General features: G+C 44.4%; 2 protein-coding genes across 3 annotated transcripts in view; both read left to right on the forward strand.

Moving 5' to 3' along the window:
• The window catches only part of setbp1 (SET binding protein 1), a 69447-nt gene that overhangs the window by 13535 nt on the left and 40515 nt on the right, over window positions 1-15397 (forward strand). For both annotated transcript variants that reach the window (XM_048978587.1, XM_048978596.1), the window contains exon 2: window positions 1800-2456. In XM_048978587.1, the coding sequence (XP_048834544.1) occupies window positions 1977-2456 (480 nt within the window). In that variant the 5' untranslated portion in view covers window positions 1800-1976. The remainder of the gene's footprint in view (window positions 1-1799; window positions 2457-15397) is intronic.
• Window positions 8054-15397, forward strand: part of riok2 (RIO kinase 2 (yeast)) — a 399097-nt gene continuing 391753 nt past the window's right edge. The window contains exon 1 of the mRNA XM_048978725.1: window positions 8054-8057. The gene's annotated coding sequence lies outside the window, so the exon portion shown is untranslated. The remainder of the gene's footprint in view (window positions 8058-15397) is intronic.

Consider the following 15397-nt stretch of genomic DNA (forward strand, 5'->3'; position numbering starts at 1 on the left):
CCACCCCGCCAACATGTCCAGATACCAGTTTGTTTGCATTTAAGCCTTTAAAGGTCAGAACAGTCATTACACAAGAGCCTCGCTTGTCGTCTCAGATTTTCCTTTGCACAGTGAGCGCAGTGTTCAGGCAGCTCTATCTATGCCATCGTCGTCAACAAAGTGCTTGTTTTACCAGGATACTGTGTTTTATGGTGGTAAAGGTTTGGGGAGGGGTGGAGTTTAGCATGGAGCTTACCTGTCCTCGCTGTATTTCATTTGCCAGCAGCAAATGTGTTCTAGATCTCCTATTAAACAGAAGCCCAGTGACTTTGCAGTGCACCTTTCTAACTTCCCTTTTTAAAAGGCTGCAGATGGTGAGGTCACTTTGACTATGTGAGAGTTATCTGTGGTATTGGAGTCTTCTCGTTTTGGCTTTTGAGATGATTTCTATTACATGGGTGGTTGCATATCGAAAGTAAATTATCCCAAATATTTCCATTATATAGCAAAACCAAAGCTTTAAGATGGAAATGAAGAACAGTGAACCGTAACACTTTATTCCCATTTTACGGCATAAAGACCATTTGAATCGCTTCTTTCAGCAGTGATATTACCTCTTTAGCTTTAATTGTTTTGACATTTTTCAGTCTTCTACCCGTTCGAACATTTGACACTCTCTCTTCTGTGCTTTGATACTCGCTGTTCCGTAAAATAAAATCTTTTCAAAACATTTAATCTAGTTTTGAGAACGGCACGCTTGTTAACAGATTTATCTTTTATCTTCTTTTGCCCTTTATGGATGTGAACCCGTGTTTGTTTTTATGATAGGTCAAGAAATGGACATTCAAGGAATGTCTGGCAGTTATGACACTGATCACCTTTTTGCTTGTGGGAATGTTTCGCCTTTTGAGCAGATTCAAATTCCTTCTGCGTGTACAAACTTGACGCTCCCTGCTTATAAGCTTCATTCCCCTGACAGGAAAATTCTGCAGACTGCACCACTTTTGCCTTCCTGCCGTTAAATGTGCAGACATAAATTAGAAGGGTGCTCCTTTTCAACTTCAACATTTTTTTTTTTAAGCCGGATTATTTATTCATTAATTTGTTAATGGAGTCACTTTGTTTGAACGCATCTTGCTGACATCCGGTGCTACTGCGCTGACACTGATGAATCTATTTTGACATCTGATGTTTCACAGCCTGAAGCCAAAGTGTTGTTAGCTGGGGCTAATTGGGACATCTAGGATGTGCATCTCGAACTGTCGTAGCTACATGTTGTTGTGTCTGAAGTGCGTTAACTGCCGTGTCAGGAAACCATGAGTTTGTTCGTTTTCACCTGATGGAATTAATATAGTACAGTATAGGATCTTGGGTGACAAACCGGTTTCGTTCTTTAGGGATTTAATGAAAATGGCTCCTCTGAAACAGGAATTGAATTTGACATCAGGTCTCCCTTTCCTGTGGCCTGCTCATCTCGTGGATCTGTGGGGGTTTTTTCGGTACGGATTTTGTCCTTTCAGCTTTCCTCTTTCTGTGCTCTGGTGCCTGTGTTGTATCAATGTCAGTCACATTGTGAGGAGGGAGAAGGAAAGGGATATGAAATAATGCAGCCTGACCGTATGGCAGAAATTTGCCTGCTGGTATTTTAGTCTGGCTGGGCTGCCACACCTCCTTTGGGTTTTAAAGGGTGCTGAGGTACTGCAGCTGTGCCTGCGTTTGCCGAGTTGCGCTAATTATGTAAGTGAAATATGAAATGTGGGTGGAGCTAAGCTCTCTCAGATCTTATCTTTTTTAATTCTGTTTTTTTTTTCTCTCCACAGTTTCTCCTGGAAAAAATGGTCTTTTTGTGGGACTATTGAGATTTCAAGAGCAATAGCACTGTGGAATATCTGAGCCCTTGTTGACTGGCACTGTCACGCTATTTTACTAGACAGATCTGCTTCTGATATCCTGGTCGCTCCTGGTTTCTGTCTCCCGAATCACACTTCGGGAAGTCGATGGAGCAGAGAGATCTCTGTATCCCGTCCCGACCGAAGGGGGGTGACGTTGAATTCTACTCCAGTGGAGGCTCGGCCAGCCAGGGTGACCTCCCAGAGGGCACCGGTGGTCTACTCTCCACGCCCGGGAAGGGACTCCCTGCCACAGGGGAGCGACTTGATACCGAGGAGGACGATGACTTGGGCCTGGGCAGGGACGTGGACGTCAACTCAAATCCAGACAGCGAGAAGTGGGTGCCCAGCGATGGGCTGGAGGAGCAGGAATTCTCCATCAAGGAGGCCAGCTTCTCTGAAGGCAGCCTGAAGCTGAAGATCCAGACCACGAAGCGAGCCAAGAAGCCCCCCAAGAGCCTGGAGAATTACATCTGCCCTCCTGAGATCCGCATCACTATCAAGCAGCCTGGGGAGCAGAAAATGACCAAGCAGATCAAGAACGGCAAGAGTGGCAAGGATGAGGACAAAGGACTTTCCAAGAAGAAGGTGAGCTTTCCTTTAAGGAACCTGCAGCGACCTAAAGCCTCACTAACCTTATTTACAGGTGGCAGTAAAAAGCTGCAGTACAACTTAATTATCAGTGAGGACTGGACACACTGTCCTTTGTGCCAATTGCTGTATTTTTCAATGCATTTAAAAATAATTCTGTGCTCTTTAGCCTGAAATGCTTCTATCCAGGCTTTGAGTCATACCTGTGAAGCCATATCACTCACCACCCTCAGGTTTTTGCCCAAGTTTTCTGTAGATCGTATCATTTAATAATAGCCACTCTTGCACCCACGCCTCGTGATGTCACAGGCCTACCTAGCCTCCTGTTTTGCCACGCTGCGTTCCGTCAGAAGATGTTATCTCTTGTGGCCAGTAAACCCTGCGAATGCGAGTGCTGAAGGCTGTCACGCACGTGGCTCATTTTGCCGGAGGTAAATTAGCTAGGCTTTTCACTTCTGAAGGGGGAAAGGTGGAGGTGAGACGGTAATTACACTGATAATCATGGGGTGCAGAGTTCATACTGATTTGTCTGGATGAGCCGCATGAGTAGTTGTGAAATGCACAAGTAGGTAGACAGAATAGTATTGATTTCAACAGTGGATGACTTGTCAACAATGTTTTTAAGTGGCAAGGCTATTTTTGTTCCGGAAATGGTTTCATTTTATGATGAAAATAATACTTGGCTGAAATCGGTTTGCGTGCTGGTGGTGAAGCTTCGCACAATACATCAAAAATATGATCTGAGTGTTTCAAATAATAGAATATTAAAATCTCAAGAGATTGTTTTCCAATTGCCTATAATTTTTTGAGCCCTAAAGGGTAAATTAGAGGACACACTTAACATTTTGAACCAGCTGTTGCCCACAATCAAATAGATTGTCATGCATTGCATTTAGTATAGTTGATGTCAGAATACTTGGCTATTCAAATAGTACTTTAGTATTTTCATGACGGAGATGCAACTGAACCTATTGAGGTCACAAATGCAATGGTGATGGACAGAAGTGGTTAAGCAGAGTAATTTCTGCAAGTACTACATACATCTTCAAAAATTACAAAACCATTTGAACTGCCATCATCCATCCATCCATCAACTTCTAACCGCTAATTTCGGGCAGAGTTGTGGGATGAAGCTGGATGTTTTCTCAGCAGTGTAGGGCACAAGGCTGGAGTACATCCTGAACAGGATACCAGTCCATCACAGAGTTCACTTGCACACTGTGGGCAATTTAGGGTTACTGGTTCACCTGCCTGCATGTCACTGGACTGCAAAAGGAAATGAGAGAATCCCAGAGTATGCTCATGTGACAGAGGGAGAACGTGCAAATACACAGACACACACAGTGCCAGTGGAATTCGAACCCCAGAGGTTTGGGGCACCAGTGCTTACAACTGTAACCCCCCCCCCCCCCCCCCCCCCATTTGAAAATTTGAAACATGGAGCGTGTAATATCACAGGCATCAAGCTGGGGATGGGAGTCGAACCCCCAGCCCAGGAGCTGTCAGGCCTTGGTGCTAGCCAGTGCTCCACCTCCATTTCACAAAGAGAAAATGTTTTCTTCTGGGTTATAAAGTAGTGAATATACAATAGATCACAGCATTATCCACAGCATCTTAAGAACTTCAGGTGAATTTTTTTTAGATAATTTCAATGAATAAATTTTCACAGCTTCGGCCAGCGTTACCGTATGATGTAGTCACCGTTTTAGAATGCAAGATTGGAATTAGACACTGAATATTTTTCAAATTCATGTGCAACATAATTTTAAGGCAGAAAATATTAAAAAATGCTAAGCAGCAATGGTACATTCTTACAGTTCCTGTTTTTTTCTGCTCGTTTTCTATCTTTGTTTTTCGTTTTTTTGTGAGAAATAGAGGCAGGAATTGGGGAGAGTTTAGGCTTCGGAGACGGAATGAAAGAAAGGGATTTTAATGTTGCGGACCTGCCCTGTAATTTAATATAATTAGGGAGAAAATGCTTGCAGAGCAGCAAAGTGGATCTGCCAACATCAGCAGCTTTCAGCAAGAGCACCGAAGCTCAAATTGATCTTTTTTTTTTTCCTGAGGAATATAGTTGTTAACCTTTCCAGCATAAAAATCCCATCTGCCTCGACCGTCTCATTTGAGTGGGAGACCCAGTTCTTATTTTCACTGTGAGTATTTATTATGAGGTCCTGGAGGGAAACGGGCTAGTTTGACTAATTAAAAAAATAAAATCCACAGTCTGCACAAGACGGTACTGTGTTCCAAATACTTTGATCAGAGATCAAAAATGACATGGCTTATGCTTTGTCATAGTCGGATAGGTATAATGTGTGTTCTTAATTGCTTGAGCACAAAAGTAAACATTTTAATGTCTCTTCCGGTGCCTCTGAAAGCCGTCTAGCTGGCCTGACACATCATAACAGGGAAAAATAGGCGTAGGCTTGCAGTTGAAGTTCTGTGTAGTTGCAGTGATTTATATATGCACGATAAATCACTGTTGTGACTGGTATTCGGTCTTAAGTGCAAGATCGACAGACAATTTTTGCTTAATGAAATGGTTTTTAATATAAATGAAAATGTGCTAAACATTTCTGTCACTGCTGATTGATGCTCAAGGGCATTGCTGCTCAATGTCTTCACAGTGTGCAAAAAGCAAACAAACTGCGATCTTTGGCTTGCTCTCTGCTCCTGGTAAAACGCTAACAATTTGCAGTGGCTGTGGATAATTGCATTTTTGTCTGTTTTAGCAATAATCAAACGGTAGTCTTGCAAATTATGAAGTGTGTGGTGATAATTGCTTATCTCACTGCCATCTCAGCATCTGTTTGCATTAGCTGGCAGTAAGTGTAAATCAGAGCCAGTACCTCATTATGATCCTGTTACCGTAGCCTTACGGCTCTGATAAGCTGTGGGTGACGGAGACAGGCATGACATTTGAAATCTGTGTGTTGATCGCTGTCACTCCTCTGGCCCACATTCCCTACGGGAACACAGGCTGTCGCTAGAAGCCTGTTTCCTGATGTGTGATGGGCCGCTTAAAACTTCTTGGAAGAAAAGAGAAACTCTGCCGTGTCTGACATGCTGTTTATCTACTGATCTTTGAGTTACCTGACAGCTCATGGTTGTCTACAGTCTGAAATGAGCCCGCTTGTCTTCTTGCAAGGGTGTCCATCTTTTTGAATTGTTCCAAAGACACATTGCCAAGGAGTCCACCTAAGAAGGCCGTCTCCATCCTGCATAGATGTTCTGTGGCCTTTTGATGGTCAGTTTTGCCTACTGATGGCTGCAGTCCGAAATGGCCAGGTGTGAATTAATTGCCGTGTGTATTTGTGTTTACTGGGGATAGTTGTTTGCTCTGTTCTGTTTGGGCCTAATGAAAGTATGTCTTCTTTTTCCTGAGTGAACCCATAAGTGTACGTCCAGGGGTTAGCTCTTTATGCAAGATATACAAGAATTAACCCCTCCCCCAGCAAATCACCCCCAGCTTAAAGAGTACCAGCAGGCGCCCCTTAAAGACCCACCACACAGATCTCCTCCCAGCAGCTGCTAGTCACTGCCCACCCCCCCTGTGCGACTCACAGCCCGTGTTGAGAAAAAGGTTTCCCTGCCTCCAGCTGGGATCTCGGGAGTAAAGAGGCTTCCTGCCAGCCTGGATCTGAAACGGGCAGCTTCAGTTAACGCCGAGAGAGAGATTTAATGTAAAGATAAATGCGATCCCCAGAAACCGCAAAGGCGTTCGTTTCACCAGTAACCTGAAGACTATTCTGTGGTGAAGGATTATTGCCTGGAACATGGGATGTTCTTGTTGAAGGTCTTTAGTCAAAGTGACAGGGAAGAAATCTTAGTCACTTAATCAAGGTCTGTACTCCGTGTAACAGTAAACAGGGCTTTCCGTAAATGATAAACCAAAAAAAAAAAAAATAATAAAAAGCTTCCGTTCCTTCAAATTGAATATCTCTACTGAGACCTAAATAGAGAGCAACTAGGCGACCACATCATTAAGTTTATATAGAGACTGTAACTGCCTTGTTACTGTCTGGGGCTTTCTTAAGCAGATACATGTATTTAATCTGAATGAAGCCCCAGTACCGTTGTTGTGGCTCTCAGTTGACTGAAGGTAATCTGCAGGGCTTTTAGCAAAAGGCCACTAAGGAAACGCTGAGCAGATAAAAATGAATTCTTACTAGTGGATTTCACATCCAGGCAGCCTCTGCTCCGGCACAATAGCATGTCCAGGCTCAAGACCATAAATGGAAATGGACCCAAACAGGGCAAAAAAAAAGAACTCCATGACAACAGTCTAGCCATAAAACTAGTCCACCAAAGCTCAAAACAGGATGGGGCATGTCCAGCTCTTTGCCAAATACTGCCTTCTAGGGGACCAGGCCTCCTAAAATCTTTCAGTAAGGTCACTGGTTTTCTCACCTGCGTGACCATGGGAAAGTTCTGGTCCTGTTGGGAGCAGGAAGCGGAGGTGGGAAAGTTGGCACCAAGCTACTGGACTGTCTGTCCAACATGAGAGAATATTGTCTAGACCTCTGGGAAGCTATTGATGGGAAAGGAGTTGGAAAACTTTCATATATGCGTATCTTTTTTTGTGTGTGTGTGAGACACGTATGATATTGGCAGGACTGTTGAAATGCCTGACAAATTAATGAGAGGGATGGGGAGCGTAGGGTAAAGGAGGGAGCCACGCAAAGAGGTGGTCCGAACCCCATCTGTCTCTTTTCAGGAGCCTCCACATCGACAGGCAGAAGGTCAGAGGGACGTCAGGAAGAACAAAGGAGGTTAGCTCCATATGACTGTGAGGAAGGGGGGGGCAGTTTCAGTGTGCGGGTTCAGTGGCCATTGTGGCTATGTTCTTAATCCTATCTAACCAATGACCCAAGAAGAGTTTGTTGACAAGTCGATATTTGATACAGATGAAAATCTGGTGAATGGTGAAATTTTTTATTTTTTTTTGGTAAAAATTTGAAGATCAGCATGTTTGTGGTGCAATAGATGGGCAAATGGTTTTCATAGTGTTTGATGTGTGTGGTGTCCTTTTCCAAAGTCTGTACGCAGACCTGAACTTGCTGCTGCAATAAGTGCACCTGCAGAACAAAAGATAGCAAAGGGGAAGACGAAATGGGGACTGGGTGGATTTGCCGCGAATTTACCGACTTACTAAATCATTAAGAACGGTTGCCATTTAGCTGTCGGGACCCTGTGAGGTTTTCAAATGACTCGGACTTGCACAATGGCCTCCTCCGCCTCAGAGGCCAGACAAAATGTGATCGCCTGCCCTGCCTCCCTTCAGACTTCTCCTATTTACAAGCCACCTGAGGTCGGGGGTCATAATGTAATTGAAACTGGCCAAGGCTCGCTGAGAATAGGGCTTACATCACCCGCTGGTACTGTGACAGCTGTCTCATTCTCCAATAGCAGTTACAACCCTTTCCTGTCTGTAATGAAATCACAACGGCCGAGGACATTTCGGGCGCAATCCGAACTGCACGCATGCCAGCCTGTGTTTTTTTAGTATTTTCCGTCTGTTTAACTCCATCCCCGCCTTTCCCCTGCAGCTACAAATGTTCTCGTCGTCACTGCTTGTTTGTGGTGGCCTCTGAATTGGGGGAGGGGGTGTGTTCCAAGCGTAGTGGGGAGAAGTGATAGTTGGGAAAACGTACCCCAGTTAAGGTATAAGTGTGACCAAGGCACCGATCTGACCCTTCTGTCGTCATGGTGACTGCTGTGTCACACATGCGGATTGCATTAGTACACAAGGGTGTTGCTAATGGTTTATATTACCTGTGGTGGTGGTGATTTTTGTTTTGGGTGCAGCACACATGGTCAGCTGCTCTCTTCCCAGGGCGGGGCGGCCGTTCTTGAATAGCCTTGCAGAAATGGAGTTTTGGTATCTGTTTGACTTGCGTCTAAGAGGTTTTACCCAAATCCAAATCCTAATGTTATGATGCACCTTTAATGAATTTTTATTTGGCGAATCACAGACATGAGCGCCCATAAACTAAGGGAACCACAAGAACTTTTTTTAAAGTCCTTTAAGGCTTATGACAAGGTTGCACCATAAAGTTGAAAGGTCACCAGATCTGCCTCCTGATTGATGTGGCTCACCCAATCAATATGTGTAAATTCTCCTTGGACCCTCGAGAGTCAACAGTGTTGGCGCGGGGACGCCACGGTCCCTGAGCACTGAGGGCCGGGTCCTTCATTGTTGTCTGGGCGGCCGCTTGGCACATTTAGCAGGGGAGATAACTGTCCTGCGCCTCCGGGGCCTCTGACGGAGCAGACCCGCCGACCGGGACTCCCTCTGGACCCGCGTCCCCTGTGCCTAACGGGCTTGTCAGTTTGTGCGTGGGCCTGGCTTGATGGAGAGGAACAGGTTAAATAAATGAGGGATTGTGTTTAGGTTAAATGCCGCCTTTGTGCCGTAATGATTGGGGAGTCTGGCGGGAGCAGATGGGATACCTCTCTATCCCATTGTGTCTGGCTCCCCCCTTTTTTCATTTTGGCTGAACTAATAGGCCAGATGGTGGTGAAGAGGAAAGGCCAACAAGTGAAGCCGGGCATATTGGGAGGCTGTTTAAAACGGGACCATGCTGCGGTCTGCGCCGGGGATGGGGGGCCACGCTACAATAGAAAGTAATTAAAGAGAGGACTTCACTTAGCCCCAAAAGGTGCAAGCCTTTATCCAGCGCTAAATATTAGCTGGGGCAAAATAAGTCCAGGAAATTAAATATTTCTGTTGTGCTTAAATGGGCAATAAAACGTTGAGTGGGGGCACGGGTCTCGGAGGGTGGGGGGCTACGGGGAAATGGGTCTGTCGCCTTGTTAGCCAGCGAAGATGTTTGACCCTTAACGACGATGGTTTTGTGGGACGGGTCATGGGGCCGTAAGGAAGAGTTGGACAGGAAGCTGTACATGTTAGGGAGGGGGGCAGTATTTGTTCTTCTCATACTCCAATGTGAAGACCAGCAGTAAGCAGTAAATTGTAGTTATGGGGGTTGGGGATTCAGTGATTTAGATAGGTTGGTGTCTGTTGTGGTCTACTTTTCATATTCAAGAGTCCAGTTTCTGGCCTGTTCTACCTCTGACGCCTAGCAGCTTATGGTTGGTGTGTCTCGCCCCAGGTTCACTTACTTGCACCCTTTCATACGGGCTGAGGCTTGCCCATAAGCTTGTGGCCTTCTGTAATGACCTACGGCCTCACGGTGCTTTATGGGGATCTATATTCCACAATGCTCTGGAGTCAGACGCAGGAGGCATCCAGCGAGCATCGTCACGCTTTTCCTCTTTCTGATATAACGTTATGTAATTCTCTCTCTTCCCGGGTGTGATAAACCCTTTAATTGTAGCCAGTGTGGGTCGTTATCCAGGATTATCTTTATATTGTCCAGGTGGAGCTAGGCCTAATTAAAATCCTGTTTAATATCTGTGAAGGCTGATAAGCGAGGAACCCTCAGTGTGTCACATTTGATTGCCCCGCTACCATTGGCCCTTCCTTTAAACTTGGGTGTGTGGGGAGGGGGGCGTACAGTTATCTCCTTCCTGCACTCATCCATTTCAGAGCTTTCATTGCGAGCATTCTGCAAACCACCTTCGAGTGGCAGGAAAACACCCACCGTTTTCTGTTTCGGAGGGTTTATCTAAAGTCATTTGTCATGCTGGGGTGCTGCCTGCTGACCCATAGCAAAATTATGGACAGTTAAGGTTCAATAAAAGTCAAGTGCCATTCTGTTCACGGGAGCCCATGAATAAGACCCTGCCTGACTCTCGCTTTGTCATTTCATTGATGTTATGTTTTTTCTTTTCCCAATTTTGTACCTTTTTTGGACAAGTGGGATTTGGAATTATGTATTTATTATTATTTTTTAAAAGTTCAATTAATCCATTTTCCAGTTGCTGATTCAGTACAGGTTCAAGGATCCTGGTCCATCACAGGACACGCACGCACACACATATACACACAGGTAGAATTCATGGTTGGAAAATCATAAAGTGACTGTGAAGATTTTAAAGCCTGATATCCTCTATCTTGGGGCGTGTTTCTTCCGTGTGACACTGTCATAAGAGGGAACAGCTTTCCCTTATGAAACCAGGTATGATGGAGAGTGATGGTTGACGGTGAAGTGCTCTCGTTTGTGGTATACACTGCTATCAAGCATCGTTGTATGATTGTTGAACTGTTCCTTTAAATGCTGGTTGGTATAAAATTCCAGTCTAAACTAGAAACATCCAGTTTCTAAGGGGTAAAATAGGATTGTGTGTGGCTCTGTGGCTTTGGGTCCTGTGCCAGCGTCCGGAAGGTCATCAGTTCAAATCCAGTGGCTGCCAGCCTTTAACCCCACTCACTCCGGGGACCATCTGACCCTGCTCGCTGAACCTCACTTGCACGTCGCTTTGCTGCATTTGTGAGCACAGTGGGTTTTATTCCGTGTCCTTGGTTTGTCAGCGCTCCCCAAGAATGAAGCAGTCTCCTTTTGGGCTCGTGCATGTGACATGACTGCATGCAGGGCCTGTCTTTTGTGTTGTGCACTGCCGAGGTGCAGGGATGCGTTTTTCTTTCCCTTGCTTTTTGTGGCAGGAGGTTTGGGGCGAGAAAGGGGGGTTTAGTGGGTGTCTGTGTTTAGGGGGCTTTAGAGGGCCAGGGTGTTGTTCCTATATGATTTACTACTGCTGAAGCACCAGCTGTCCCCCTGTGTCTGTCTTGCTAGAGCCACATCCCTGCCCCCTCCCTGCCCGAGCCTTTCCAGACTCACTGGAAATGTGTTACATGTGATATTTGGCTGCTTTTTATTAAAAGGGAAAAAAAAAATTATAATAAATTGCTATGGTCTTTATCATTTTTAAGGTAACATAACATAAGAAGACCAGCGAATTCCTCACCCTGGGCAGAGCACACACTGTATATCAAGCTGTGTTATGGTGCTGTATTAATTTGCATGTGATTACTTTCAGATTATGCACAACAATAAATTAGACCCAACCTGCTTTTATATGACAGATTTTACTACGTTAGCCCTGAGCCAGAGAAATATAACGGGAAACTACCCGGAAAAGTGAAACCGACTAATGATGATAGACTTTGTTTTTTATATATATATATATATATATATATATATATATATATATATATATATATATATATATTTTTTTTTTTTACCCAAAGTGGTCGGATTGTTCCTTGACCAATGGTCCTTTTGGCCTGGGACGTGTGTGTGTGTGTGTGTGTGTGTGCGTGTGTGTGTGTGTGTGTGTGTGTGTGCGTGTGCGTGCATGTTCAGAGTGTGTCAGCAAATAGTGAGTTTCTTTAGGTCCAGGGTCAAGACGACCCCTGCCTGCCCAAGTCTGTGACTCGGCCCTGGGGCGGGACGGTGCCATTTGTGAACAGCCGTGGTGGCCAGCTGCGTTAACCCTCTTGTTAAGCATCCTCTGTCCCATGTGGTCTGACAAATAGCCCTTTCTGATTGTACTTCTGTAAGATCCCAACCGTGGACATTCCCTGGTTGTCGTCCTAATTCCGCACTAAATCATTTGGCTTGTTAATATTTTTGTTTCCCTTGAACCGCAGCTGGGTCATGCTTCCCTCCCTGACATGTATTGTCTTGGATTTTTTTTTCTGGCAGGTTTGGCTTCATTTATTTATATTTTTCTGATGATTTATTAATTAATTTTTTTGGTTACTGCATCGCTTTTCTTCATGTGCCCAGCAGAAACCACGAGTGTGTTCAGGAAATCTCTGGGCACTGGACGGCCTTGCCGGCGGCTCTCATGACCTTTTCAGAGAGAGCCGAAGAGTAAAACAAACGGAGCAGACGCACGCCGAGCCGCCTCTCTCCTCTGAGATGTTTGAAATTCGCTGTTGACTCTGATCTCTACTCATGCCTTGGATAACAATTAAAGGAAGAAGTTGATTATTAGACTACAGGAACCACATAATTTGCCAGGTCTCACTTGAGAAAAGCAATGCAAAATAAAGGCTTTTCATTCTTGCAGATCAGTTCATTGAATTATTTGCCTCCGTCTACAATAACCATCTTTTAGCTCTCGTAATGAGCAGTACAGGAAAGAGAATCCATGCATTTTTCGATTTATTAAAGAAGTTATTCTATAAAGTAATAAACGGCCTCTGTAATTACATATGGATTACCTAATGAAGTTCTGTTTATGATGCAACACTTCAAAATAACAAAACAAATACTGCATGCATATTGTTAATTGATGTACTTTTCTTTTTTTACCAAAATCAAAGCTCTTCATGCTTCCATAAGCCCTGGGCAGCATTAATTACATATGATGGTCAGTTCTGTGCAGACAATGGCGATAATTAAGGTAGCAACTAATTGCCAATAATTGAGCATAATCTCGTGTCTGAAGACCTTTTTTTGTATGTCATGATAATTTTAAAAACATCTAGTCTGTCAGCCACTTCAGAAATGAGAGACTAGTCCCCCGCCACGTGTATTACAGAAGCCTGTCGGCTGACAGCTGGCCGTTTACTGCCGACTTTCATCTGCAGAATAATCTTTATTAATTTCCCAATGGTTGGTTAGGTCATGAGAGTAACGTGGTTTAATGCAAATGTCGCACATTTTATGAGCTCTCTTTAATCGCTATCTTAATTTTCAGACTTCTGATTCTTTGGTTGTATTTCGTTTATTCATTTAAGGAGAAATATTAGAAAAAAAATATCAATAATGTGTTCTGATGATCTTAAGCCCTCCTGTAAAGGATCACTTCAAAACACTGACCTGTTATCCAGCTATATTTAGATCTGAGACTCCGTCATTTTACATAATAGCCGTTCTGCTGCCAACTGGTCTGAAATATGAATGGCCAATGCATGAAGTCTGAACAAGTGATTAAGCGTGTATGTGTCTGAGCGGGTATACCTTACCTTATGGTGACGCAGTGTCCCCAAAATGTGATAAATTCTTGTTTTTTTTCCCCCTGACTGCAATGACAAATGCAAAAACTCTTCTATTTTAGTTGGTTATGGTTATGGCTGGGTAGGGGTTATGGTTCTCATAATTAGCGTTAGCATTTTTCCCATAGAGATGGACTGTTCCCCATAAAGATATGTTGGCCCGACGTTCATGCGTGTGTGTGTGCGAGAGACGTTCCGAATGGCCATTCGTAACTTGAAATGTTCGTAAGTCGTTATTCAACATCATTTTAAGGGTATAAGCAAGTACTAAGAACTAGGATGCTGGGAGTACACATGCTACGTTTGCATGTGTATATGTAGTATTCACTGCTGCAATCAATGGTATGTTGTTCTTAGACGCAGAATGTTATTGATTGCCCTTGCTCAATGTTAATAGAGAAACTTGAGTTGCTTTACTTTAAAATAGAAATATATTCAATATTTCGCCAGACGGTTATGATGAGGACTCCTAAATGCAAAGAGAGTGCGCATTGCTTACATGTGTACAGTGTTCTGCAGCTTCCTCAAAGCCCATGTCGATTTCATTACAGAGATAACTGACTTGCACGCGATATACACTGGACCTGACTCGTGTGTGTGTGTGTGTGTGTGTGTGTGTGTGTGTGTGCGCTTTTTTTTCCCCCCCCCTGTACTTTCATGTAAACAATACAGTCAAAAGGGGCAGCAAATTCAGGCCAGGCCACGCTGCTGTCTACAGCTTTCTTCTTAAGGCTGCTTTGATGTTCAATGCCTGTTTTGGTACCATAGAAATACATGAGGAATGTGGTTGGGGTCATTATGTGGAATGCTTCGCCACGGATGCTTCCAGAAGAAGATCGGCAAGGAGATGAGATTAAGGGTCTTGAGGTTGCCGTGAATGACATGTCTGCTCCCTCCGCTCTTTACACCTGGAGGGATCAGGGTGTTCTTTACCGTAATCGGGATTTCCTGTGTTTAGGAATAATTACAGTAGCCTGAGATCAAACCTCAACACCTTGCCCTGGCAAATGGTGTTGCCGTCGTGACATAATGAATGGCAGTGGTGATTTGATAGGGCTGTGACCTGAAATGGGGCCATTGGGCTCGACCACAGCTGCACTGCGGCTCGACCACGGCTGCACTGCAGCTTGCCTGTGCGCTGTGATGATTTTTGTTGCACTTTGTAAAACACTTTCCTGAGAATTTACTTTTGTTTCCCTCATGAGTCCTCTCTTTCTTGACAGATGCATAAATGAAAGATGACACAAAAAGTTGCTAAAACTGAAATGAAAGTAAAAAAATGTCATTGCAACAAAACAGGGTCGAATACCTGTGCCAGTGTGCCAAGGACACTGCATTACATTTGGACATACTGCATTGAGATGATGTGGGGGAAAATCCTGTTAAATACAAAATCAGTCTTTCAAAATCGCTGACATGATAGTGTCACAGTGTGACTTTCAGTGTTGGACTGACCGACCATGTATTCAGTCTGACTTTTGCTTTGACACCTATTGGTTGGTGCGGATGAACTTAAATTGGCTGTAAACCCCTAAAGCCTCAGTACCTAGAGCTGTAGCCCAAACTTTTGTATCACTGTGGACTTAAGTCCTTCATCTCTTCCTGATCCTACTCTGAAACCTGTAATCTTTTAATGTGGGCCAGCTTATCGGCCTTGGTGAATCGGTCTTCAACTGAGTGGCACGTGGTGTTGATAATGTTTGCGGAGAGTGTAGTATAGTATATCTCTATCTTTTTTTGTGTGTGTGTGTGGGGGGGGGAGGTGTTCTTTGGAAAAGTTCTGCGCCTCCCAATCAAGTGGGCGTCTCCTCAAAACTGTCAGGAATCCTCAGCAAGCTGGACCTTAAGATAGACTGGGGGGGGGGTGTGACACCAAACAGGCATCACGGGAGCTCCTCTCCAAACTGACCTTTTGCAGGCTGTGCTTTGCTGTCATCAATGCCATGGTGATGACCTCTGGGAGGCACATGGGGGCCCCCCCGAGTCCCCCAATGGCTTTGGGTCTTTTTTTTTTTTTAATTCAGGC

This window comes from Brienomyrus brachyistius, chromosome 2 (assembly GCF_023856365.1).
Source record: "Brienomyrus brachyistius isolate T26 chromosome 2, BBRACH_0.4, whole genome shotgun sequence".
NCBI classification, from domain to species: Eukaryota; Metazoa; Chordata; class Actinopteri; order Osteoglossiformes; family Mormyridae; genus Brienomyrus; species Brienomyrus brachyistius.